At 37.0% G+C, this 26101-nt stretch overlaps 2 protein-coding genes and 1 non-coding gene across 3 annotated transcripts; 1 reads left to right on the top strand and 2 right to left on the bottom strand.

The window, feature by feature from the left end:
- Window positions 1-1581: 1581 nt before the first annotated feature.
- Window positions 1582-15614, bottom strand: LOC125227628 (lysosomal thioesterase PPT2 homolog). Its single transcript, XM_048131983.1, is given in 7 exon segments — window positions 1582-3087; window positions 3265-3366; window positions 5086-5216; window positions 5383-5423; window positions 14046-14153; window positions 14548-14689; window positions 15276-15614. Coding segments are annotated over 7 exon segments (852 nt in total). The 5' UTR covers window positions 15405-15614; the 3' UTR covers window positions 1582-2888.
- Window positions 3600-3671, bottom strand: Trnaq-cug. The gene has a single exon. It is a non-coding gene; the product is annotated as a tRNA-Gln (tRNA).
- Window positions 15615-17253: 1639 nt separating the features above from the next.
- Window positions 17254-25625, top strand: LOC125227623 (HEAT repeat-containing protein 1 homolog). The gene is made up of 5 exons (XM_048131979.1): window positions 17254-17383; window positions 17508-18691; window positions 19139-23641; window positions 24175-24594; window positions 25363-25625. Exons 2-5 carry the CDS (start codon window positions 17520-17522, stop codon window positions 25553-25555), a joined length of 6288 nt encoding a protein of 2095 aa, XP_047987936.1. The 5' UTR covers window positions 17254-17383; window positions 17508-17519; the 3' UTR covers window positions 25556-25625.
- Window positions 25626-26101: the final 476 nt, after the last annotated feature.

Below are 26101 nucleotides of genomic sequence, written 5' to 3'. Positions count from 1 at the left end.
GTATGTATGTTACTCGATATCTCCGAGAATTGTGGACCGATTTTCAAAATTTTTTTTTTGATCGTACGGGTATAACCCCGAGATGGTCCCATTGGTACCAAGTCGGGGTCTGATGATGGGATCCTGGAGAAATCGAGGGAACTCTTCAAATGTTATAGGCACATGTAATGTTTTTAGTGTATTTTTCAAAGGTACACCAGTATTTACGCCTGATGGTAATAATTTTATGTGGCTGAGCTGATGATGGAAGGTCAACTCCTCAATGGTTAGGAGTTAAAGGATAATTCTTTCACTAGTGTGCATATATTCGGACTGATGCATATAATATCAATAGGAACCACTAAAAATCAACAAATAAACAAACTTTTTAACAAAAAATAAAACCGCCTTCAAAAATAAGCGCGTTACAAAACACGGAGAAACTAAAAAGCAAAAAATAATAAACCTTTGAATTCAGATTTCTTATCGTATTGCAATAATCTAAACATCCAAATTATAAACAAATCAATTATTTTTGGAGTCGGTACCAGCCTGCGTATGGTTGTGTGGGGCAAATAGGCAATAGCAAGGCGACGAACAGGTCTGGTACCGACTACAAAAATAATTGATTTGTTTATAATGTGGATGTTTAGATTATTGCAATACGATAAGAAATCTGAATTCAAAGGTTTATTATTTTTTGCTTTTTAGTTTCTCCGTGTTTTGTAACGCGCTTATTCTTGGGGGACATGACGATTGTGGACACTCCTCATCAGTGCTCTCCACAGTCTTCAAACTATCCAAAAAAATCGCAACAGAATATTTTGTAAGGTCTAATACAGGATTTTTGAATCTCGCATACGGGATTTTGTCACTAAAATACCGGTTGAAAACGGTGACTTGCTTATTATTTTCAGTGACAATTTTCTGAATTCGAACGCGTGAGACTCAAAAATCGGCCCGCTGGTCGCATTACATCAAAAATATTCCAGTAAATATCAAATAAGAGCACAAATGTGGTGCGGAAAAGGTTTTCCTCCGTATTTTTCCGGAAACGTTCGTATTTTCTTGCTAGTTCAGACAGTGTCAGTACGTCTTGTACTGAGACTGACTGAAATAGCATAACACGTTCGTACGTTTCCGTAACAATACGAAGGCAAATCTTTTCGCACTGCATCTGTTCAGTTATCAACATAATGACGTATCTACTTTGTTATTAACCCTTAAATGCATGACCTTGACAAATATTTATTCATATTTGAATTTTGACATGCTGTCAATAGAGTCAAAAATACATGATGCATATATACATCACTATGCATTTAAGGGTTAATATCACCAAATTAGTCATATCTAATAACTTAAAATGTAAAAAGTGTTTACTTACTGAAGTTATGATAAAAATTTTGGAATTTCATGAGCATGCTGCCACAGTTTCGTTTTCTTTCAAACCCTTATTTGCCAAGAGTGGCACTGAAGCTGTAGTAGTTTCATGTGTTCTGCCTACCCCTTTATGGGATACAGGCGTGATTGTATGTATGTATTTCCAAAAACTAAATGGGTTTATATTCTGATAAGGAATATACAAAATAATAAGCTGAGTAATTTGCAATAAAAAATATATTTCAATCAATCAGATATCTGACTAGACTGCAATAAACCGAATGTAAAATACAGAGTATAATGACAATGACATAATTTAATGAAAAAATGGTGACAAGACTATAGAAAAATAATAATGAGTAAGCCTTATTTGATCTTGGACTATTTAGTCACTCACACAAGTTTTTATATTGATCGAAGACTATACAAGTCTCATTTTGACCCCTTATTTGCCAAGAGTGGCAGTGACACTGAAACTTGAGTAGTTTCATGTGCTCTGCTGAGGTGGAATCTATACTTTACAATCTTTAAATTTCTTCGATAAATTAATTATGATATTAAATATAAAAAAATCGATATCAAAATTGAGATTCTCGTCTCAGTGGAGAACTTAATTATTATGGGATTTAAAAAATATATTATAGATATTAGGTATAGGTACATAACTACCTACTATACTTTGTAAATGAACCTACCAAATACACACACACATGCATTTAATCTTATCAATAATTTTACAAAAATAAACATCACTGAGCTAATATTGCAATCGTATGAAATAATTAAATAAATGTTTCGGAAAATAAATATCTGATATGAATTGATTTTTCATTTCAGACGAGTTGATTATACAATACAAAAATACATAAAATAAAATCACGCTTTACAATGCAAACTTACTTACTACAATTGAGCTATTATTTGGTAAAAGCCAAAATACTTGGGTATTTATATGATAAAATACCTCTTAGAAAAAACTACCTACTCCATTTCTTAATTTAAAAGCCAATCATTATGTCAAACTTGCATAATTTGTTGGCGAATAATTTAAATTTGTATAAACACATTGAGAAAATATGGCTGACATTTGTACGACAGTTAATTTCAAAAGCTTGTACAATTCAGATCTGCACAAATTACAAAAATATCACGTTTACTTTTTAATTTCTATACACGTTTTCTATTTCATAGTTAAAAGAGTGGCGGCACTTTTGATTTTTAACGATAATTTACATTTTATTTTAAATAATTATTAAAAATAATAATCGTACGTTCCTGATTTCACGACCAGTAAAACATAATAATCTATCACAGAGACATCTATTGACATAATGTGATACTAACAAGTATCGCCACTACACGTCTACGGGAAAATCAGAAACTAAAATATAAGAAATTGATTTAAGCGCCATCTATTGGCGAACTGCGGAATCATTAGGAGCGCCACGGAGAAATATGGAACTAAACAACGCTGTTTTCATTATCTAGGCGTAAAAAATGCTGAAGTACCATACTTAATGGTTAAATTAATCCAAATATGGTAGTAAATAATCGTCGACTATACTAACATTCATGTGCCAGTTGAAATGGTTGATTCCAGGTACAGTGACGACATGTAATTTTCCTTTTTTGTCCAATTCTTTGAGTCCTATTTTATCTTCTTTGTATATTGGCTGGTCGCGCATTTCGACTACAGTTTCGTTAGCGTTGTAGTACCCGAATTGACTGCAAAAATATGAAAGTGTAGAATAAATATAATGTTAACTGAACGTTAAAGTTATCCTCAAAATAATGAAATAAAAACACAAGTAAAAAATATTTAACACGTGTGCAAGAAACGTGCATAGTGAATTTTAGCTGTTTTAGGTAATAAATTGAATAAAAAAATATTTAGGAAATTACCTGCTTTGCCAGGGAGTAATAACATTATCATCAGGTCCCCCAATCAGGACAAAACGTTTCAGCCTCAGCAAATTGTTTTTGAAATCATTCGTCTTCGCTGACCTAGAATAGTAATGAACAAATTAACTTTGACGTCTTTGACCTAAAAACATAATTACGCATAGTATTATTAGTATTAAATCGATAAGCTTGTATCTACGCAATAATGTACTAAATATGAATTTAAAAGAAAATCATTATTAAAATAATATAAAAACATTTAAAAAAAAATATAAAAAGCAACATCTAAATAAAATAATATAATTAAAATATAAAAAGTAAAAATACAAAAATTCAGGTTCCACCGAGATTTGAACTCGGATCGCTGGATTCAGAGTCCAGAGTGCTAACCATTACACCATGGAACCGGCTGAGCTAATCGACGAATTTACTGATCACAAGCTCTTGTTACATCATGTTACGCTTTTAGGTCAGCAAAATATGAAATACTAGCTTTTGCCCGCGGTTTTACACGCGTTAAATTCGAAAAATGAGGAATGCTTCATACAAAATTTCACCCACTCTTTTAGGAAAGCGGAGCGTTAGAAAGAGACAAAAAGTAGTCATGTCACTCTCCATCCCTTCAACTATCTCCACGTAAAAAATCCCGTCAATTCGTCGCTCCGTTTTGCCGTGAAAAACGGACAAACAAACAGACACACACATTTTTATTATAATATTATTATTGATCATTTAACGTCATAATGGCTACTATAGACGTGCGTAACGTGATAACTGTGATAAACAACGCAGATCGTGGCAGAACCACTTGACAAAAGTTGTATGTATAGTAATAAAATAAATAATAAATAGTTTCTAATGGGGTGGCAACGCGCATGTGACACTGTTTGCGTTGCATGCGTTCATAGGTTACGGTGACCGCTTTCCATCAGGCGGACCGTATGCTTGTTTGCCACCGACGTAGTATAAAAAAAATAAAAAAATAAAAAATAAACGTGGGACAATCACAATCAAGTCAGTTAGGCGCTATTTCCATAATCAACCAAAACCGTGATACCTTTTCATTGAAAACGTCACATTTGTTCAAAGGACAAACGGGTTAATGAATGTGATAAACTTACTAACGAGATTTACTTCAACTAATTAATTTAATAATACTCACTCAATATGGTTGTTGATATAAGGCAAGTACACACTATATAAACTTTGGTGGTAGAGGTCGTTCCAATAGTTCCCGACTGAGGTATGTTGGCCCACTCGCGAGTAGAACAGTTTGTTTGCACTCTACTAGGGTAACATAATGGAACATGTAACTTACTCAATGTGGTTGTTGATGTAAGGCAGGTACACACTGTAGCTCTCATATAAACTTTGGTGGTACGGGTCGTTCCAATAGTTCCCGACTGAGGTATGTTGGCCCACTCGCGAGTAGAACAGTTTGTTTGCACTCTACCAGGGTAACAATACTATGGAATATGTAACTTACTCAATATGGTTGTTGATATAAGGCAGGTACACACTGTAGCTCTCATATAAGCTTTGGTGGTAGGGGTCGTTTCAATAGTTCCCGACTGAGGTATGTTGGCCCACTCGCGAGTAGAACAGTTTGTTTGCACTCTACCAGGGTTACAATACTATGGAATATGTAACTTACTCAATGTGGTTGTTGATGTAAGGCAGGTACACACTGTAGCTCTCATATAAACTTTGGTGATAGGGGTCGTTCCAATAGTTCCCGACTGAGGTATGTTGGACCACTCGCCAGTAGAACAGTTTGTTTGCACTCTACTAGGGTAACATACTATGGAATATGTAACTTACTCAATATGGTTGTTGATGTAAGGCAGGTACACACTGTAGCTCTCATATAAACTTTGGTGGTAGGGGTCGTTCCAATAGTTCCCGACTGAGGTATGTTGGCCCACTCGCGAGTAGAACAGTTTGTTTGCACTCTACCAGGGTAACAATACTATGGAACATGTAACTTACTCAATATGGTTGTTGATATAAGGCAGGTACACACTGTAGCTCTCATATAAACTTTGGTGGTAGGGTCGTTCCAATAGTTCCCGACTGAGGTATGTTGGCCCACTCGCGAGTAGAAGAGTTCGTATGCACTCTCCTTTACAAGGCCGGGGAAACTAGGTGGAGGAAACCGGCTGTAAAAATAAAAGAAGAAGATATGAAGATATAGACGGGACGACCGGTATGGCCTAGCGCGCAGTGACCCTGCCTGAGTGTCGAATCCCGGTAAGGGCATTTATTTGTGTGATGAGCACAGATACTTGTTCCTGAGTTATGGATGTTTTCTATGGATAATTGTATATAAACCTTTATTTATTAGTAAAAACATGTTTACATGACATTACAGTAAAACCAATGCGTCACGAAACTTAGATAACAAAAAAGAGAACCATAATAATAGAGAGAAAAATAAAAATAAATTAAACAATTGATTTGGACGATGACGTCACAGCGGCTCCGTTGCGTCGTTTGCCCCGGTGTGGGATTATATAAGTATTTGGAACGAAATTATTTCGGTTTTTCTATTTCCAAGAATTTGAACGAACAGTGCAAGCGGTGTCGGCCACGGCCATCACTTTAGTAACTTTAGTTTGATTTGAGACTAGCGGTGAGTAAACGTGGCGTCGAACGAAACAAATACGTCGAAAACATTCTGCACCACAACTACAATGAAGTAAGTTTTTTTCTTTTAACTTAGTGCTTTCAATTTTACCGATTTTAAAATTTAAGTAATGTCACGACGCTTAAGTATTTATTTACAGGCAATCGTACAGTCCAAGGTCAAATAAGGACGGGACGCCGCTATTAGCAAGAGCGAGCGTCCTTATTTGACCTTGGTACGGTCATCTCAGGTGTGTGTGTGTGTGTGTGTGTGTGTGTGTGTGTGTGTGTGTGTGCGTGTGCGTGTGCGTGTGCGTGTGTACAATATACACTACTTTCCCATTAATTGTGTCGTTGGTACTGTAGATAGTCAATTACCATAGAAATTACATCAGCTACTATCAACAATGGACCTTTAGGGTCAGTTGCACCAAACCGTCTGTCACCGTTAAAGCATTCGTTAAATTTTATTGTATGGACAGTTCCATAGGCGTCTGCTGCGTGACGATGATGTGTGTGTCAAATGTGGTTGATGCAACGGGCCCTTAGTCTAAAAACGTCACAATGAAAGATGTGAAATGTGCAATTAGTCACAAAAATAAATTGTTTTTAGTATTCAACACTCCCGTGTCCCAGAACTCGAAGAATCCCAATTCATCCAATGTTCTTATACTGCTGCGAGTGAAAGGGGCACTAATGATGATATTTATGACTTGATCGATGCACAGAATGAGCCACTGAGTAAGTACTTACCTATACTAAACCTTCATAAACCTAAATACTGAAACTCTGCCCGGTGGTTCGGTGTTAGGGCTTGCAATTATCCGTCCAATTCGAAATCCGGATGATTCGACTCGATATTTGAAAATCCGGATATTCGGATAAAATGGATATTTCGAATATTTTTTATTTTATTTAATAAATCTCATAATTAGTAACATAATTATGTACTACGATACGAAAAACACGTCGTAGGAAATTGTTATTTTATAATCAGGCTTGAGCTGTTGTTCGTAACCTTAATGTTAGGTTAGGTTACTTAGTTATTTCATTCTTGCCTTTTTTAGGGTTCCGTAGTCAACTAGGAACCCTTATAGCTTCGCCATGTCTGTCTGTCCGTCCGTCCGTCCGTCCGTCCGTCCGTCCGTCCGTCCGTCCGCGGATAATCTCAGTAACCGTAAGCACTAGAAAGCTGAAATTTGGTAGCAATATGTATATCAATCACGTCAACAAAGTGCAAAAATAAAAAATGGAAAAAAATGTTTTATTAGGGTACCACCCCTACATGTAAAGTGGGGGCAGATTTTTTTTTCATTCCAACCCCAACGTGTGATACATCGTTGGATAAGTATTTAAAAATGAATAAGGGTTTACTTAGATCGTTTTTTGATAATATTAATATTTTCGGAAATAATCGCTCTTAAAGGAAAAAAAGTGCGTCCCCCCCCTCTAACTTTTGAACCATATATTTAAAAAATATGAAAAAAATCACAAAAGTAGAACTTTATAAAGACTTTCTAGGAAAATTGTTTTGAACTTGATAGGTTCAGTAGTTTTTGAGAAAAATACGGAAAACTACGGAACCCTACACTGAGCGTGGCCCGACACGCTCTTGGCCGGTTTTTATGAAATGACTTCAGTTGCCCATAAGATATATGATTTTATTTTTATGTAATTTTGACTAATATTTGATATTAATGAATTTTAATGCTAGAGACATAATCTGATTGCCATATGAGGCAAAACGTCATGTTGTGATCGTTTAGATCGAATATTACCTAAAAAAGGTATTACCTACCTACTCCTTGTTTAAATATCAGATTGCATTTACGAGGTTTTCATTGCCGATTTATTCAAATGCAAAAAGAACTATGACATATTACAAACACCATTTAGCTTTGTTAAATAACAAGGCTGAATGATCTTTCTCTCTAATAATTTTCACCTCTTATCTTTGATGACTTCGTGACTCCATTCCAGTTACACTTGGGACTCTCGGGTAGACGTTCTTAGCCAGAGGGCCTTACGTTACGTATACAGCGAAAAAGTTTTGGTGTTGCAACACTTGCAACCTATTTTGAAAGGATAAAATGTAAAAGCGTATCTGCTTAACTACTTCATCTTGTTCTGCAGTTCAATACTAAACAGGTCTTCCGCCGCGGGATACATAGAAGACTTCTTTTTGTCAGAAAATTTGAACAGTTTTAGTTCTGTTTGCAATTTATTTATTTATTTATAATGTATTCGGATGCTAACAATAATGAAAGTGCAGCGTTTGATACGGTACTCAGTGTCACTTGATTGATTGAGTTAAATTGATATACATTTACATGAGATTATCCACAAATATTCATGAAAAAAACCCTGCCTGCTAAGCCGCGGTCCCGGCGGATTCGAATCCCGGTAAGGGCATTTATTTGTGTGATGAGCATAGATATTTGTTCCTGAGTCTTGGATGTTTTCTGTGTATATAAGTATGTATTTATCTATATAAGTATGTATTCGTATCGTCGCCTAGCACCCATAGTACAAGCTTTGCTTAGTTTGGGGCTAGGTTGATCTATGTAAGATGTCCCCCAATATTTTTGTTTATTATTTATTTACTTATAGTCATACTTGTTATGGAGAATTTTTGACCAAAAGCTGCACTTTTGGATGGAAGCAAGCCGCTTTGCATGGTGATAGTAGACATTATAGTAAACGATTTTTTCCGAGGATATCGAAATTTCATCTCTTAGGAAGCCGAGCGTAGCGAGGTGTTTTATGAAAATGAAAAAAATTCTATCTTTTTATTGTATCGTCTGATTTTGACAAAACGTATCTCAAATGAAAGGTATTAATTTTTGTAATTTAAAAAAAATACAAAGAAAAAAATTTAAAAGAAAAGTAAGAAAAAAAAAAAAAGTAAATTTCCGTCTCGCACTGAATAACTTCAAAGAATGACAGACAAAATGTACAATGTCGATATACAAGTTTTTTTTAATCGAAGACAGATAAATTTTTAGTTAAAAACTGAAGACCGCATCGAAATCAGATCAGCATTTTTTAAGATACAAGTTGCCAAAGTTGGGAAAGATCGCTTTATATGGCCACTTTGAAATTCCTTTTTTAGTTTATAGTTTATAATCATACATTTATTTGTCTTTAATTTAAAAAAATCATATATCGAAATTATACACCGTGTCTACCGTTTTTTGCGGTTATTCAGTGTGATACGAAAATTAAGGTTTTTTTTTAAATCTTACATTTTTTTTCCAATTTTTTTCAATATTTTTTTTTAAGTTACATAAAGTAATACCTTTCAAATGAAACATGTTTTGTCAAAATCGGACGACGTACAAAAAAATGAGATTTTTTTTCGGTTTTCGTAACCGACCTCGCTACGCTCGTCGTTCTAAGGGATGAAATTATAATATCCTCGGAATTTTTAATTTTATTTTGATGTGTACTGTTACTATGTATTTTTCTGTGTCCGAAAAACATATTATTTCTGACTTTCTGGCAAAGGAATTTCAAAGTGGCCATATAAAGCGATCTTTCCCAACTTTGGCAACTTGTATCTTAAAAAATGCTGATCTGATTTCGATGCGGTCTTCAGTTTTCAACTAAAAATTTAATTAAAATCGATTAAAAAAAAACTTGTATATCGACATTGTACATTTTGTCTGTCATTCTTTGAAGTTATTCAGTGCGAGACGGAAATTTACTTTTTTTATTTTTTTCTTACTTTTATTTTAAATTTTTTTTCTTTGTATTTTTTTTTAATTACACAAATTAATACCTTTCATTTGAGATACGTTTTGTCAAAATCGGACGATACAATAAAAAGATAGAATTTTTTTCATTTTCATAAAACACCTCGCTACGCTCGGCTTCTTAAGGGATGAAATTTCGATATCCTCGGAAAAAATCGTTTACTATGATGTCTACTATCACCATGCAAAGCGACTTGCTTCCATCCAAAAGTGCAGCTTTCTTTTCATAACTAGTATGACTATTATTAAATAAGGTAGTAGTGCCACTCAAGGAGTAATTTTTGATATAAATCACTTTAATATCGTAAATGTGTTAATTTTACTTTAAAATTTGTTTTCCAAATGAGCTTCTTAAAAATTGCAATGGTATTTCTGTCATTCACAATATTCGAATTATTCGTTTTATCCGGATTTTAACGTGCAAATTATCCGAATTTCAAAATCAGCGGATATATCCGGATTACAATACAAGCCCTATTCGGTGTCACTCCTAAAGTAGGTACTTACAGGCGACCGTACCGACATATGTCAATTAGGGACGCAGTTATTTGTAAAAAAATGAGAAAGCCTTATACGGTCAACCGGGGTGGCTTTAAAACGCAGGGGTGACTTTGAAAATTTAGTTTTAAAGTCATACTGTAAGTAAATTCGCGATTTTCTATGGTAGATTTACAAGAATATTTATTGATCTATTATCTATCTACTAATTACATGAACAGTTTCAGTAAATAATGAATGATGTTAATTTTAAAGCCGTTCAAATACCATCAAAGTAACCCCAAATTTTCCTAAAGCCACCCCGGTTGACGTAGCTCTCCCGCTCTTACAATCCCGTACTTGTTGGACCTTGGTCGGTTTGGTCGTCTGTAGACAGTGTAGACACTAATACACTCGCCAACTACAGTTGTGTATTCCATGTAGATACACCAAGGGCCCAATTCTCAAAAGCTTGTAACTTATTGTAATAATTTTCTAGAAATGTAAGTACATTATGCAAAATAAATAAGATATTTTTATTGCAGATAAAAGCTTTGACATAGATGATGAAGATCTAGCCTTCAAAAAAATATATATAGAGAAAAAACTACCCCATATCCAAGCGATTCTGATGACCTTGAGTTGGATGTAAGTGCTTATAGTGTGAGAAAGCTGTATAAAATATAATCTGCACTAATTTGTATAAATATGTGTGTTACTTAATCTGTGTGAATTTGTAATAGTGATATGTTTTTAAATGTTTTTAAGGACCAAGATGCAGTCCTTGAGAGAGCACAACCCATGCAATCCATTTATAGTGAACCGGAACCGGACGCGATGTGCCCTTGTTCATGCAAGCGTAATATAGTTGCAGTCGTTATAAGAAAAAGTTAGAACAAGTTCCCGAAGAGAATTTACGGGCTTGTTTAGAAGATCTCGAAAATAAAATAGAAAAATATTATTAAATGTGTATCAAGATTATGTGTACTCTATCATAATTATAGCTTCAGTGTAAAAGTCAATCATATTTTGGTACATTCGTTAGTGAAATATCGTTATAAAATAAGGGTTATTCCACTAGTCAGAGTTACCAGTAAGTTGTTACCAGTGGTAACTACAATGTTATTTTCCCATAGGCAATTACTGGAAAGATTATATCATAAGATTCATAAGTTTTGTTTTATTTTATACACATGTAAAGCATGACCAGAAATATATGACTACGCGCCATGTAGCGGAATTTCATTAAAACTATTTTCTTCATAGTCATCATACTATACTGAACTGTCACTCCATACATCAGAATAACAGCGCACTCCTGCCTGACAATAGTTATTTATATTTCTGGTCAGGCTTTAGTTTCTTAACCATACTTACCATATCCAACGCGATCAATGTTATTTTCACCAAATCTAATGGCAACAGCTGAGACTGTTTCCTCACCTTTAATTGATTGGCCTCAATGGCCACTGCGTAAGAGTCGTTAGAGGTGCACATTGACTTGCCTAATATCAAGGACGATAGATACCGGGACTGACAAAGCCCATACAAAAGTTTACCTCTGAAATGTCCCATACATTTCCGAGCGATTATTTCCGAAAAAATTAACAATATCAAAAAATGTTAGTAGTAAACCCCTATTCATTTTTTAATACCTATCCAACAATAGGTATATCACACGTCAGGGTTGAAATGAAAAAAAAAATCTCTCCCCACTTTACGTGTAGGGGGCGGGCACCCTAATAATGTTCTCATGCAATGATTAGTTGGTTTCGACTTAGCTTAATATATTTTTTGTTCTTATTTATGGTGTCTGTATTTAGCTCTGCCGTGAAAAATATTTAAAGAAATAAGGAGGCCGTTTCATCATCGCCACCAGTACAAAACAAGGTCCCACGTAAGAAGAAAATAAACATCGACGACTTCGATACAGGCACAAGCTTCATGAATTTTAGGCTGTGTGGAAGTAGCAAGTCTTCAAACCTAGCTTATTAAATTGTCATTCTCTAAAACCATGCTTTAATTTTCTACAAATATTAACGCGAAACGAAACCCAGTACTCGCTGTCCCGATTATACATGACGTCGGCACATTATTGCCATATGAAAACGATTTGTAGCGACACTCTTCCAGGGTCAAATAAAAACTTGTCAGGCTTTAGTTACTAAAAAAATCCGGATTTAATCCGGAGTTCGGATTTTGCCCTAAAAATAATCCGAAAATCCGGATTTTATATTATTGCAATCCCTAGGTATAACCCAATCCTTTCAGAAAATATTTACTTTACCACAAAATTATTTTAAACTTTCTTTTTGACATCGAAAAGGCTTTAGTTTTTTACATACCGAATAACTTTATTTCGGTATCATGATTCCTTTTAAGATAATTACATTATGTATAAGGTAAGGAATAATATTTAGAATACCTAAAATATGACAAATTTGCATTCTATTCAAATCAGTACGAGTATACTTCACGGAGTCCAAAACTATACGCAAATCAGAAGTCCAAAACTAGAAAAATATAGATAGAGACTATAGAGAGCGATTGCGGGCGCCGGTCGGCTCGAGCGCGAGTACTTGCGCCGCCGGCGTACGCGTCTGTGTGCGTGCGCCACGCGCACACACAACTTTACTATACAGGGCCTCTCTGTGGGTTCCGCCCCCGTCAACGCGACGGCGATAAAGACCTAAAAATCTGAATTCGTGCTTGCCTCCTGTATCGTCTTAATCCTTTAATGATTCCGTTAACGTGAAACTTTAAGTAGACAGGTTTTATGAAGACAATTGGCCGGTGAGCCCTACAATTTTAAAATTTGCCGCCCTTTATACATGGTGTATATTCTATGCTGTTTCTTCCTATCCTAATAGTTTCAATATCAAGCATACACTATCACTGCACGTTCGCTGTTTATACGCCGAAAGTTGCAACTCAAGTAAATGAAGTAAACAAAACAAACAACCTACCTTCACCTTCATTGCCGGCCGCGGCCGGCCGGCTAACCGAAACAGAAATATACATGAACTTCGTGTGAAAAAGAGACAGCGAAAGGCGGCTCGTGCGTCGGCGAAAACGTTCGGCTCTGGCGCTCGCTACAGTCGCTATACCTACTCCCGCGCGGCTCGGAACGAAATAATATTGGTTTTAGGAACGCTAAAATTCTGTTCGTTCATTTAAACGTTACTGTAAGGAACTGTTCTTTGAGGGAACGAAATAAGAACCGAAACCGAAATTATTTTGTTCCCACTGAACAAAATTTATAATGAACCGTTCGTTTAGGGAACGATATAAGAACCGTAACCGAAATTATTTTGTTCCCATTGAACAAAATTTATAGGTAACGGTTTAAGAACGATATCAAATGGTATTTGGGAACGGGTTCCGATCCCTGAGTATTTGTTTATTATATATATCATCTGAGTACCCACAACACAAGCCTTCTTGGGCTTACCGTGTCAGTTAATCTGTGTACGAATGTCCTATAATATTTATTTATTTTATTTATAATTGAATGTAAAGCTTAGTCTATGGTACAGTACAGCTGACTGTACAAGTGTGTGCATGCCCATATAAGAATGTTCATTGTATTTGATACTTGTTTTATAATAGCATATCAGTAGCAAATCTATTGTTTAATATTGTTATGCTGATGCTGTACAATTTTGAAGTAAAACATACATACATACGTATGTAACAACATATGTATGTAACATAAACTAAGATTAAGAATTTCATCACCCCTTTCCTCCCTTGGGTACTGTAGAAGTCGACTGGGCAACCTGACACTGCAATATCACAATTTTGATTCCTTCAACCCTTGAAACAATAAAATAGGCAAAATAGGCATTGTCGATTTGCGGAAAATGCAAATACAACTAACTACCTAACTAATAAAATAAATAAAAATAATATAAAGCAGTTTACCTCCGTACTGGCCAGCCTGCGGTGAGCTTAGAGATATAAAGGTGCTGACAGAGACATTGGGGAATGTCTGGACGATGCCCCGGGCTATCAGACCTCCTTGGGAATACCCTGGCAAACAAGGGCGGAACTTATACATAGGAAAACTTGGTTAAATCACGCAAATATAAGTCTAGGCTTATTGTCTTCGGTTACCGCGTTACCGCGATAGTTACTTATGAAATAGAACTATGGAAACGGATTATATCGCGTATAATGAATTTACGATTCATCCCAAAGTTTCGAACACTTTACATCGTTTGTGGTCAACGGGTTTCTTGTATGTGAGAGTTAGGACACTAGTTTCTTAGAGAAATCAATGGTATTTAACCTAAAGAACTTTCCCTAAAAGTTAACAGAATTCAATAAAAAACAAGGTGTATAACTGATATACATACATATATGTATGATGATATAGATGTATAACTTAAACATTCAAGTTGGTTATAGGTCACTGATAGCTCACCTATAAGGTTAATGCCCTCCGGATACCTCGCCGAGATGTTTGCGACGTCTTGGCCAATCTCCAGCACTTGGTGCCACATGTTCTCCAGACTGGACCAGCTTTCGAAGCGGTTGCAGTTGTACACAGTTGTGTTTGGGTGTTTCTGAAAATTTGTAATCTATGTATCATATGTATGTAATACTATATATTCGCTAGAGTAAAATGATCACAAGAGTTTTGCTAATGTAGCAAAAGCATACCATACATGTAATATTTTAAAATTTGTCTAAAAATTCATAACAAAATTTCACAAAAAATAATTATTTTATGAGAATATTTCTAACTTTTCTATTATGTCCACTTGTTTATTACAATATTTAATTTATTTATAAGCTAATATAAGATTAAAACTGTAATAAAAATTAGAGACAACTTCTAGAAACATTAATTAAAAGTTGATGTTTATAAATTGGAAAATGCTCAGATAACAAAAAATATAGTGGGAATAACCTATTAACTTACACAAATCTAACAACATCCAAACTCAGTATAGTGTGTGAATAAGTATAAGGGTATGAATTAAAAAAAACATAATGGGGGGGCCACCTTACAGAAATCTAACTAGATCCGAACTAAGGGTACTAGGCGATGAATTAACGCTCTTTATTATTATTATGTACTATAACTACTTTAAAGTACCTCAATAATCATCTATCGAACGCTTCAGAACGAGTAAACTTCTTGTTTACCTCCTGTATTCGGTGCGCTATCATTTCCATGCTGCCGCTGCCAGTCATCACTCCATGTATTAAAACCACCGGTTTGTAGCTCAAGCATGGACTTATCAACAGAAACAGACCGTATATCCACAGAGCCATTGCTCAGTTCAATTTTATAATATAAAAAAGGACAAAGAACACGACGCAGGCAAAGTATGATATGAATATGACTGAGTCGGTATTTGTATTGTGGGTGAATTATTATTTGTGGTTTAGATTTGTCAGTTACTGTTTATTACGTTTTGCTGATAGCGAGGAAGGACGATTATTACGCAAATAAGAACAGAAATTTAGAGTTCAAAGGCGAATGACGAAATGATAATGAATGACAGTTGTGAATTGTTGATGTTGTTTTTTTTTTTGACAATTCTACCGGCCTAGCCAAACTTACGATCGCTTGTTCTAAGTTTGTTATACTCGTTGTTTTTCTTTCTCGCTCTTCTGTACTAGTGTGATAGTAAAAGATGCGTTATTATGTTTGTTACAGATCGTGACCGATTGGTATGTTTGCTAAGCCGGTTGGTATTTTGGAACAATCCCTTAAGGGCTAATTAAATCCGCGTAGTCGCAACTTAAGCGTTCTTTACACTCATGCACGAATCACTGTGTTAACCGCAAACTCGAATGTGGCGTTAATTCAAAGACTGTTCACGGTAGAGATGGGCCGAATATGGACTTTGCCGAATACGAATATTCGGCCGAACATTCGGTTCAGATCTTACCGAACCGAATCGGCCGAATATTCGGTGCTCTATATTTTTAAAGTTAGTGTAAAATTTAAAACATCTAAACGAATGGTAATGAATACATAATGTTACTAGTGATACTACGGCGCCTACTTAAAATTTTGTTTTTTCTCGATCTATTGTATTATAAAATACAAAATTTTATTGATATTGTTAAGCATATATTTAACTCTATTTTTGTAGTTCCTTGGAATACTGAAATAGGATGACATTATCCAATGAATTACGAAAAAACTTACGTTATTTAACACTTTGTTTATTCGGTAAATATTCGGCAATGTAACCGAACTATTCGGCCGAAAACGAACATTGGCAAAGTTGCCGAATACGCCGAATACCGAATATTTACCGAATATTCGGCCCATCTCTAGTTCACGATTTCATTTTATTTTGAAATCGCCATGTATTTTTGCAAGTGTAGAATTTGGAGAAGTTAGGTTCATATTATGAAATTTAACTGTCTGTTGCCGGCCTTAAAATTCATAATATGAAAAATCATAATCTTATAAATCAGACCGAGTGCACGGATTTCCATACAATTTCGCAACTGTCCACACACACTCCTATTTTTTAAGATTATGAATTTTCAGTTTGATCTGACAGATTTCAATGAAATGAATTTTAAGGCCGGCAACCGACAGTCTTAAATTTCATAATCTTATAAAATAAGATCGACTGCCTTGCCACTCACATTCTTAAAATTCAAATTGTTCGCAATCTGTCAGATCAATCTGAAAAAAATCTTAATCTTGAAAATAATTATGATTGTGTGTGGACAGTTGCGAAATTGTATGGAAATCCGTGCACTCGATCTGATTTTATAAGATTATGGCTTTTTCAGATTATGAATTTTAACACTGTCTGTTGCCGGCCCGGCCTAAATGTATGTTTTCCATTATTGCCAATCATGTAAATGTTTCATAATTATTATTGACGATCAAAGAATTATATACTCACGTATTCGTCGTGGCGCGATCCATGCATGTATGCGGTGCCGGCGTATGTTAACAGTTTTTTTTTTCACGCTCTCCCAGTGAAATTTGTGCAGGTGCAGTTTAAGGTGTATTACGATCGTGTGTTAGCCACTTAACTCCTTTTTAGCAACGCGTGGATCTAATTAGCCTTTTATTCTTGTGTGTCAAAACTGACAAACTGACATTGACAATGACAAGTGACACTGACATGCATGCATGCAGCATGCTTGTTTCATCAAAATCGACAAAATCATCAAAGCGATTCGCTAGTGCACGTGTTTTATTCAATAAATATATATTTGAATAGCCAAGGAGCGTGTGTTTTGTTAAACTAGTTTTTGTATCAAATGAATACTTGGTAAGTTGAATTTTATCTAAGAAGTTTCGATAAACCGCTTCGGAAAAATACACACCTAAAGCAGGTTATAAAACGCCGATTCGATGCTTTTAAAGTATTCATTTAAGTTGTATTTTGTCAACAGAATAATAACACAATGGCAACGACCTCGCTAGCCGAGCAGCTGCAAAAATTAGCAGCTCCACAAACTGATGTTTACAAGGAGGACAAAAAAAAAGCATCTTTACTATTCGACCCAAATGATGCCGCTTTGAAGGATCGAAACATTTTCTACGAACTCGGTCTCAGCGGTCTGCAGGAACTCATATCACTAAACGCCAAATTTGAGACTTTCGAGGAAACACTATTCAATAAGTCGTCTTTAGATTTCGAAAGAGCTGTAGAAAGCCAGGAAGTAAACAAAAACTTGGACGCTAATATTGAAAAGTTTCTCATAGAATTGTCGCCATATTTACAACTACAGTCGGCCCATAAGGCTCTAGAATGGCTGGTGAACAGATACAGTATCCATCAATATAATGCATTAGCTGTGTTAGCTTTGATTCTTCCGTACCATGAGACATTAATATTTGTGCGTATCGTCCAAATTCTGAAGATAGATTCTGTTTCTATACTCGTGAGGAATTTGCTCCGAAATGTGCAGAAGACTGGAGCACCTCTCTCAAAGCAGGCTTTGTATAAAGAGTGTGTTTCTAACCCTGCCTTGTTAGGCTTCATATGTGAGAACACCTACAAAGCTGTCCAGGAATTTGGAGAGAGAGCTACACAGCTGAACACCGTGTATGCTTTCTGGTGTTCAACTGTTATCGGCATTATTAACTCTGCTAAAAAGGTTACTGAACTTATGCTCCCCCACATCATGAAAACTATAATGCCAGGTTTAGATTCTTCTATCCCTGATTTTAAATCTTCGTGCTTGGTAGTTCTTGGTTTTCTGTCTACCAAAACTACTTTCAAATTGACTACATTGATAAAAATTGTGGATAAATTACTGAACTCTGATTTGAGTTACGACACAGTGTTGCTTATAAACTTGATGTATAACAATCAGCAAAATTCGGGTATGTCGTTGTTGTTAGACCCAATACTATATAGTTTGTCGAACGACATTGTGGGCACTCTCTGCAAGCATTTGAAGAGGTTGATTGAGAGCAAGATCAAAGTGCACAGATTTGTGTGTGCGTTCCTGAGTAGCACAGTGAACCAGTTGCTCAAGAACACGGAAGAGTTTATGCTGTATAGTGAAATGCCACTTATATTATTGGACAGCCTTGATCTGACAAACCAGAATCCTGAAAAAATAATTGAGTAAGTTAATCATTACATTTTTTATGTTGTTACTAGAGGTTATAACTTTAGAATTGTTTTTATTTAATTTTCAACCCAAGGTATTACTCATTAAGGGCCAGTTGCATAAACCACATTTGACACACACATTGTCACACAGATGTCTATGGAACTTCCCATACAATATCAAATTTAACGAATGTTAATGGTGAGAGGCAGCTTGATGCAACCGGCCCTAAATCTTGAGCTGTTAGCTGTTTGAGCCTTCTGTAATTGTGATATTTAATTGTTGCCTAATGACCAACAATTTTGTTAAGATTATTTTTTTCCAATTGACCTTTGAAAAGATATTTGTTCCCGCTAGCCATCATAAATCTTGCTCAATTGTATAACCTAGAACTACAGAAAATACTTTGGAATTGTACATATGTTTTACATAGGCATTAAATTAACTTATTTTTCTTTCAGAATTGCAATCATGTCTTACAAGGAACCAAAACAAGAAAGTATGAAAGTTGACGATGACATCACCATGGTAGATGAAAGCTCCTTCTCATTTAAACTACTCAACTGGTATTCGCACTTCTTGAAAAGCATCGAAAGAAAATACCCAGAACACTTTGATAAAGTGGTGAAACATCAACTAAGTTTGGTTGACAAGAACTCTGTGAAAATGAATAGAAAACTTATAAAAGTTCTAGGATTTAATCCGGCTGTAGCTCATGAAATCGGTGGCACCTTCCTTTTTGAAAACCTTACTCATATCAACCCAGAACGTAGGATCCAAGCCATGGAATATATAGGCAAGGAATTCAAACATTTGATAACAGAAAGCAAAGAGTTTGTCAAAGATGCTCTGATGGACAGACTTCACGATTTAAATTCTAAAGTAGTTGCCGCTGTTTTGAAAATCCCAACTGAAAACTTGAATGCTGTGTTTGATGCCACGGAACTTACTGACGCATTTACGTCGATATTAGAACAAGCGAGGCATAATTCATGGAAACCTGTGATACGTGATGCTATCATGAGATTGTGCGAATTAGATGCTTTACCTGTAAATCAGGCTACCGTGGTTGCCTTGATGCCATACTTGTTTCCGTATGACGAAGATTCCGCTAAAGTGACTTGGCAAATATTGACTTCTAGTTGGGGAAAAAGGTTTGAATTGACGAAAGATCTTCAACTGAAAAAATCATACAGCGACAATTGTGGGGTCTTAATACAACTGGTGTATAATGAATTGTTTGTAAAAAGATCAACGAAGTTTGACTTCCTGGACCCATTGCAACTAAATAAAAAAAATATACTGGACATTTCTATTTATCTGCTGCTGAAATCCTGTTCCTTTGAAACAATGACTGCCCAAGAATTTTCGGACATCCTGGCTTTAGTTCTAGAATCCATTCAGGGCAGAGAAATAGTTCCAGTAACTAAAGGAGAATTTTTTTCAGTGGAAATGATACCAAGTTTCATAAAGGTTTCACATCAGAACAAAATTGTCTTTGAAGTCATGGAGTACATTTTCGGTAGAATGATTGATGGTATGGAGATAAAAATAATGTCCAAGCCCTGGTGCGACCTTTGCAAAGACCCAAACACAATACTCATCAGGAGATTATACGAGATTTTTATAACCGGATGTTCTCTCGAAGGCTACAGCCATAATTATTCAAAGTTGCTTCAAAAGCTGCTTGATAAATCCTTTTCTGATCCAAAAGAAAAATTCGAATTTATCGTAAACTTTGGTTGTGGACATATTCTGTATGCCAATGATCCTAACGACGTGATCAACCCAGAACTCCAGCTGAAGAGTCTCAAACTACTCTACACCTTCATACAGATGCAGCAAAACGAGAATTGGCTTTATGACTCTGACGTCATCATGCTCATGATTATATTTAATCTGAACAACCCGATTTCTGTTATTAGATCTTACACCGTTGACATGATTGAGCTGTTACTGAAAACCAAGTCCCACAAAAACCAAATATATGTCCAGCTCATGAAAGGGTTACATGACCATAGAGAAGAATTAATAATGGACCCTGAACAAATATCTCAAGTCCTCGATACGCTCCTAACTCAGTCGGCAGATAAAATTTTCAGGAAGAAGTGCTTGGATAAACTTCTAGGCATCGTAGTTAAAGACACGCCCGCCCATGTGTCCAGCGAACTGCTTAAGATCATGGCAAATATCAATAACATCCAGGCATTCTCTATAATCATTCCAGCCTTCAACATGTTTGAACTTATCCTCAAATTGAACAAAGACAACCCGAAGTTCACGTTTGACGTCTACGAGTCTAAGATCTTCAGAAACATCTGCAGCCGAATCAATTCTGCCACAATCTCGACATTATCTAAGCAAACTTTCTGGGACCCTGTAGCATTCGCTCTGAGAGAATACAGGGAATGCATTATGGAGGAGGATCAGACGTTTAGAAGCCCGTGTGTGTTGATAATGAAGCAACTTGATGAAGAATCTTTTAAGAAGGTTCCCGAAGAAAGGATAAAAGATTTGGTTAATTTGATCGCGGCTGCTGGTACTTTCAGTAACAACCCTCTTATTTCAAGCGCCGCTGCTAAAGTAGTGCGAAAGATTCACTTGAATTTCGCCGATTTCCAACCTATACTCGAGAAAATGCTGAATGCGGCTGATCCCGGTGCCGTCAGCCAGAAGAAGAAAACTGCCTCTGTCTCGATGATTTCTTATCGACTGACAGAAACAGAGGAATGGCGTTTAGGAGTCACTATGCTGGAATATGTACAGAATAAAAAGAGAATGACCGTGGACAACACTTTCGTAACAACCTTGTTTCAAGTGTTGAACAAATGTTTGCGGTTCGAAGAGCAGTCTTATGTTGAGTACCCAAAGCAGCTGGTGTTGTCATCTCTGTTTTATTACTGCAAGAAATTTGTCGATGATACGGACAAAGATCAACTGAAGAGTCTTAAATCCATGTTTGATATTGAACTAGTCGTGCAATGTATTCGTGGCACGCAGAACCCTCAGACTCATCACCACGCGTTGATACTGCTGACTCACGCCGCGTACATGCTTCCAGAACAAGTCCTGCATCACACGATGGAGATTTTCACTTTCATGGGCTCGTCGGTTTTGAGGCACGACGATGCTTACAGCTTCCAAATCATAATCAAAATTATCGAAACCCTGATACCGATTTTGGTGAAACTCGATAGACCTGTAGAGGAGTACAGTGAGAAAGAGTTGCAACAGTTGCAGAAGCGCGTCGTGCCCGTGCTGCGCATATTTGCTGACGTCGTGCTGCATGTGCCGGAACATAGGAGGTTGCCCCTTTACAAGAAACTGATGGAGACTATTGGACCTAACCAGTTCCTGTGGACGTTCCTCGCTCTCTTGCTGGAGACGCACGTCGCACACTTCAACGAAGAAAAGGAGAAAGCAGACAAGCGTCCTAAATCCCTAGCTGAGAGAGAATCTCCGATGAACAGACTCGATTTCGGACAAAACCTTCTGTTAGAGTTCTCCCCAGAAATCTGCATGGAGACTTTCATTAAATTGATGGCATATGCCAAAACCCTGCCACTGCAGAAAGATGAAAATGCCATGGACACGAATGTCGACCCGACAGAAATATTCAGCGTGAACGGACATCGACCAAATCAGCTCAGACATTACAAATATATCATTATTACCTTCATGAACAGCTTCTTAGCTTCATCGAGATTCATCCATCACAGCAGGCAGGCGACTGACATTAAGACAATGGAGACACATTACAAAACATTCATTATTAATGTTCTGACATTCATCCAAAGTATTACCAAAATCACGGATGAGAAAACCGTCAAGTATTACAGAGTTATGTTGCACCACAGCTATGATTTGTTGGACCATACGAACAATTTGCTATCCCCGCCCATGTTCTTATCAGTCGTCAGAGGTTTACTGAAACACACCCTGCAGACAGTCAGAAGGAAGTCCATGGAACTGCTAAATAACAAAATCCAACATAACGCTGAAATGTTCAAGGGTGTCAGTAAAGATTTGGTTTATTCTTTATTGCCTGCTCTGGTCGACATCGTCAAAACTATCGACGTTACAAACGAAGAAGGGAATAAATTGGTCGCTCAAGATATGGAACTGAATCAACAGACTGCTCTTCTCTCCTTGAAGTTGTTAGCAAGAATGCTGGCGGAGACCGAACCTGAAGAATTTGGGTCCGTGCTTGAAACTGTTACTGAGTACACATGCAGACCAAACATTTCCAGCAATGTTATGGCATCGGTCGTCTTAACATTAGCAGAGTTGTGTGCCAACATGAAGGCGTACGCTTTACAATACCTTCATAAATTCATGCCGGCGCTCATTAAAGTACTAAAACTACAGCGTAAAGCGGAAACACCAGAATTAGTCTTGTTAAGCACAGTGACATCGCTAGCGAAGATTATAGAAAGCCTACCTCTATTCCTGAGTCCGTATTTACAGAAGATTTTATACGAGTACGCAATATTGCTAGCGAAATGGCAATCTTTTGATCAGGAGTGCGCAAAAGTGTCAGCGATAGTTACTAAGTTGATGGCTGTTAAGAAGAAGATAGCTAGTTCGATTCCGCCGAGAGTGTTGATTCCTGTTGCTAATGCGAATTATCAATTGCTTTTGGACAAGGAGAAGTATGATGCTGTTGGTCCAGTGATGGCAGTGTTGGCTGAAAGCTTTGCTAATATAACTTCGAGTGATTTCACAGCATTGCAGCAAGATTTGACGGCGTTATTTTTGGCGGCTCTGCAGTTACGAAGCGACTCTGTGGATAAAGCAGATGACTCGACAATAGACTCCGCGGAGGAGGAGGTGGTGAATGCCTTAGTGAGTCTAGTGCTGAAGTTGTCTGAGACTAGCTTCAGGCCGTTCTATTTCAAGATATATGACTGGGCGATAAGGACTAATGTTGAAGGGCAGAGGGACAGAGCTATCACTTTCTATAGGTAAGACAATTTCTTTGTTTTCTGACACCATGATTTTAATATTTTAAATTCTCGCATTCTGTACCTACACACTACACAGGAATGAACGCTTGGGATGCGACCCGTGATTGACATTAAAAACCATGTCAATTTTCAAAGCTATAAGTTCAGTAAATCTGTCTGTTTTTTGATCACGCTTTTACTTCTAAACCGATTTATATGGCACTTGGTACGGAGTTAGTTTTCAGGAGACATAGTTTTCATCTTGAAATTTATCCATTACCGACGTGAAAATCCATTAGCACCTATGATTAAATATATTTTCAAAATCTTGTAAAAAAATTTTTTTAAACTATTTCGCTGGCTTGGTTGAAGTCTTGGTGGCTCAGTTGGCAGAGCGCTGGAGTATCGATCCAGAGGCCGTGAGTTCAAGTCTCACCCAAGGCAGACATTTTCCACTTTTAAATTTATTCTAAGCCTAGTGGCATCGATTGTAGACGTTTCTGCTAATCAGAAGTTAAAAATATTTTACATATTATTTTCTCAAATTTCAGGGTAAGCAGCGCGATCGCAGACAAGCTAAAAGGCCTATTCGTGCTATTCGCGGGCCACTTCATCAAAAACGCAGCCGAACTCCTCGATTCCTGCAACAAGAGCAAAACCGAAGACCTATACTTCGACTCCGAGGAAAAATGCATTACGCTCATCAACTATATTATTAAGACTTTGCACATAGTTTTCTTATACGACAGTCAAAACTTTTTGAATAAGGACAGATTTGAGACGTTGATGCAACCTGTAGTGGATCAGTTGGAGAATGATTTGGGTGGGATAGTGAGCCTTAAGGAGAGGGCCGGAGAGTGGTTAGTGCCGTGCGTGGCGCAGTTTGCGGTGGCGACGGCCGACGATTCCTTGTGGAAGCTGCTGAACTACCAGGTGCTGCTGAAGACGAGACATAATGATGCCGAGATAAGGTGAGGACTGTTTATTGAAGTAAATTTTTTAATAATATACAATACTAGTTTTTGCGCGCGGCTTCGCTCGCATTAGAAAGAGACAAAAAGTAGCCTATGTGACTCTCCATCCCTTCAACTATCTTCACTTAAAAAATCACGTCAATTCGTCGCTCCGTTTTCCCATGAAAGACGGACAAACAAACAGACACACACACTTTCGCATTTATAATATTAGTATGTATAGAATTTAAGTTTCGAAGGACCTTACCTTTGTGAGATATAACTCTAAATGTGCATTTCAAGTGCTACGTGCATTTAGTTTGGAACTGAGGGATATGTATGGATCCAGAATTATTCGAGCAAAATATCCTGATTGACAAGCTTGTGCAAACTTAGCGTGGTCGAAGTTTACATAATGTGACATCAGGGGGGTTACCATGACGTGCTAAAGCCGTTCAGTTTAGGTTGAGAGAGCGGGACGGAGCTATGTAACTGCTATAGCTGTGTCCCTTTCTCTAAACCCAATCTGAACGTCTTTAGTACGTCATGGTAACCCCCCAGGTAGGCCTTATAATTATAGGCATCTACAAAACCCAAAACAGGTACCCAAAATGTAAAGTAGTATATTTCTAACCACTTTTATTGGTTTTAAATGACATTAGATATGAGGTAGCGCCACCTATAATCACCACAGCTCGTCTAAAAGAAGTATTTTCACTAACTGGCTTTTTCATTTCTTTCTTTGTAATAATTAAAATAATTCCAAATGTTTATTTTGATTTCCAGGTTGCTAGCCCTGGACTGCCTGGTTGCCATGGCAACGCAGCTCGGCAGCAGCTGGCTCCCACTCCTAGCCGAGAGCGTTCCCTTCCTTGCCGAACTTCTAGAAGATGGCGACCCCAAGATCGAGACTACCACGAAGGACGCCATTCGGAAACTGGAGACCATACTTGGGGAGCCGCTTGAGAAATACTTTTAGTTTTTAAGAATAATAAAATAACACAACAAATGTTTTTGTAAAACTTTGTTAGTAAAAGAAGTAAACAATCCACAGACCAACCCCTATAGACATCTATTACAAGACGACTCGCGGTGGCCAGCCTTCCTAGTATTTGCACTGATATAAGCGCGGGCGCTCGCCGTGCCCGATCAGTATCGACCAAGTAACAGACCCGAAAGCAGCGCGTGTTTTTCGCACAAAAAAATTGGAAAAGGGTATTTTGATGCCTTAAAGATGTCCACCTGTAGTGTGAAATGGTGTGGAAGGTAACAAGAAGCTCAAATTTAAAAACAGACGGCATTACATTCCACAAATAAGTCATATTTATAATTTATTCAGAGCCGGCATAGGTCAACTTACATTGGCCACTTACGCGTCAGTAGAGGGACAGTCATACTTCTGTCCCTTTTCATCTGGCGCGACTGCCCGCCGTCCTTGAAACGGCCAATCACAGCGCGCTTAACACATTCCCCGCCCGCTCCTCGCACCCCAAACACTGGTGACTCGTATCGCGAACCAAATATA

This window comes from Leguminivora glycinivorella, chromosome 6, assembly GCF_023078275.1.
Source record: "Leguminivora glycinivorella isolate SPB_JAAS2020 chromosome 6, LegGlyc_1.1, whole genome shotgun sequence".
NCBI lineage: Eukaryota > Metazoa > Arthropoda > Insecta > Lepidoptera > Tortricidae > Leguminivora > Leguminivora glycinivorella.
This window is presented reverse-complemented; position numbering and strand designations above follow the sequence as displayed.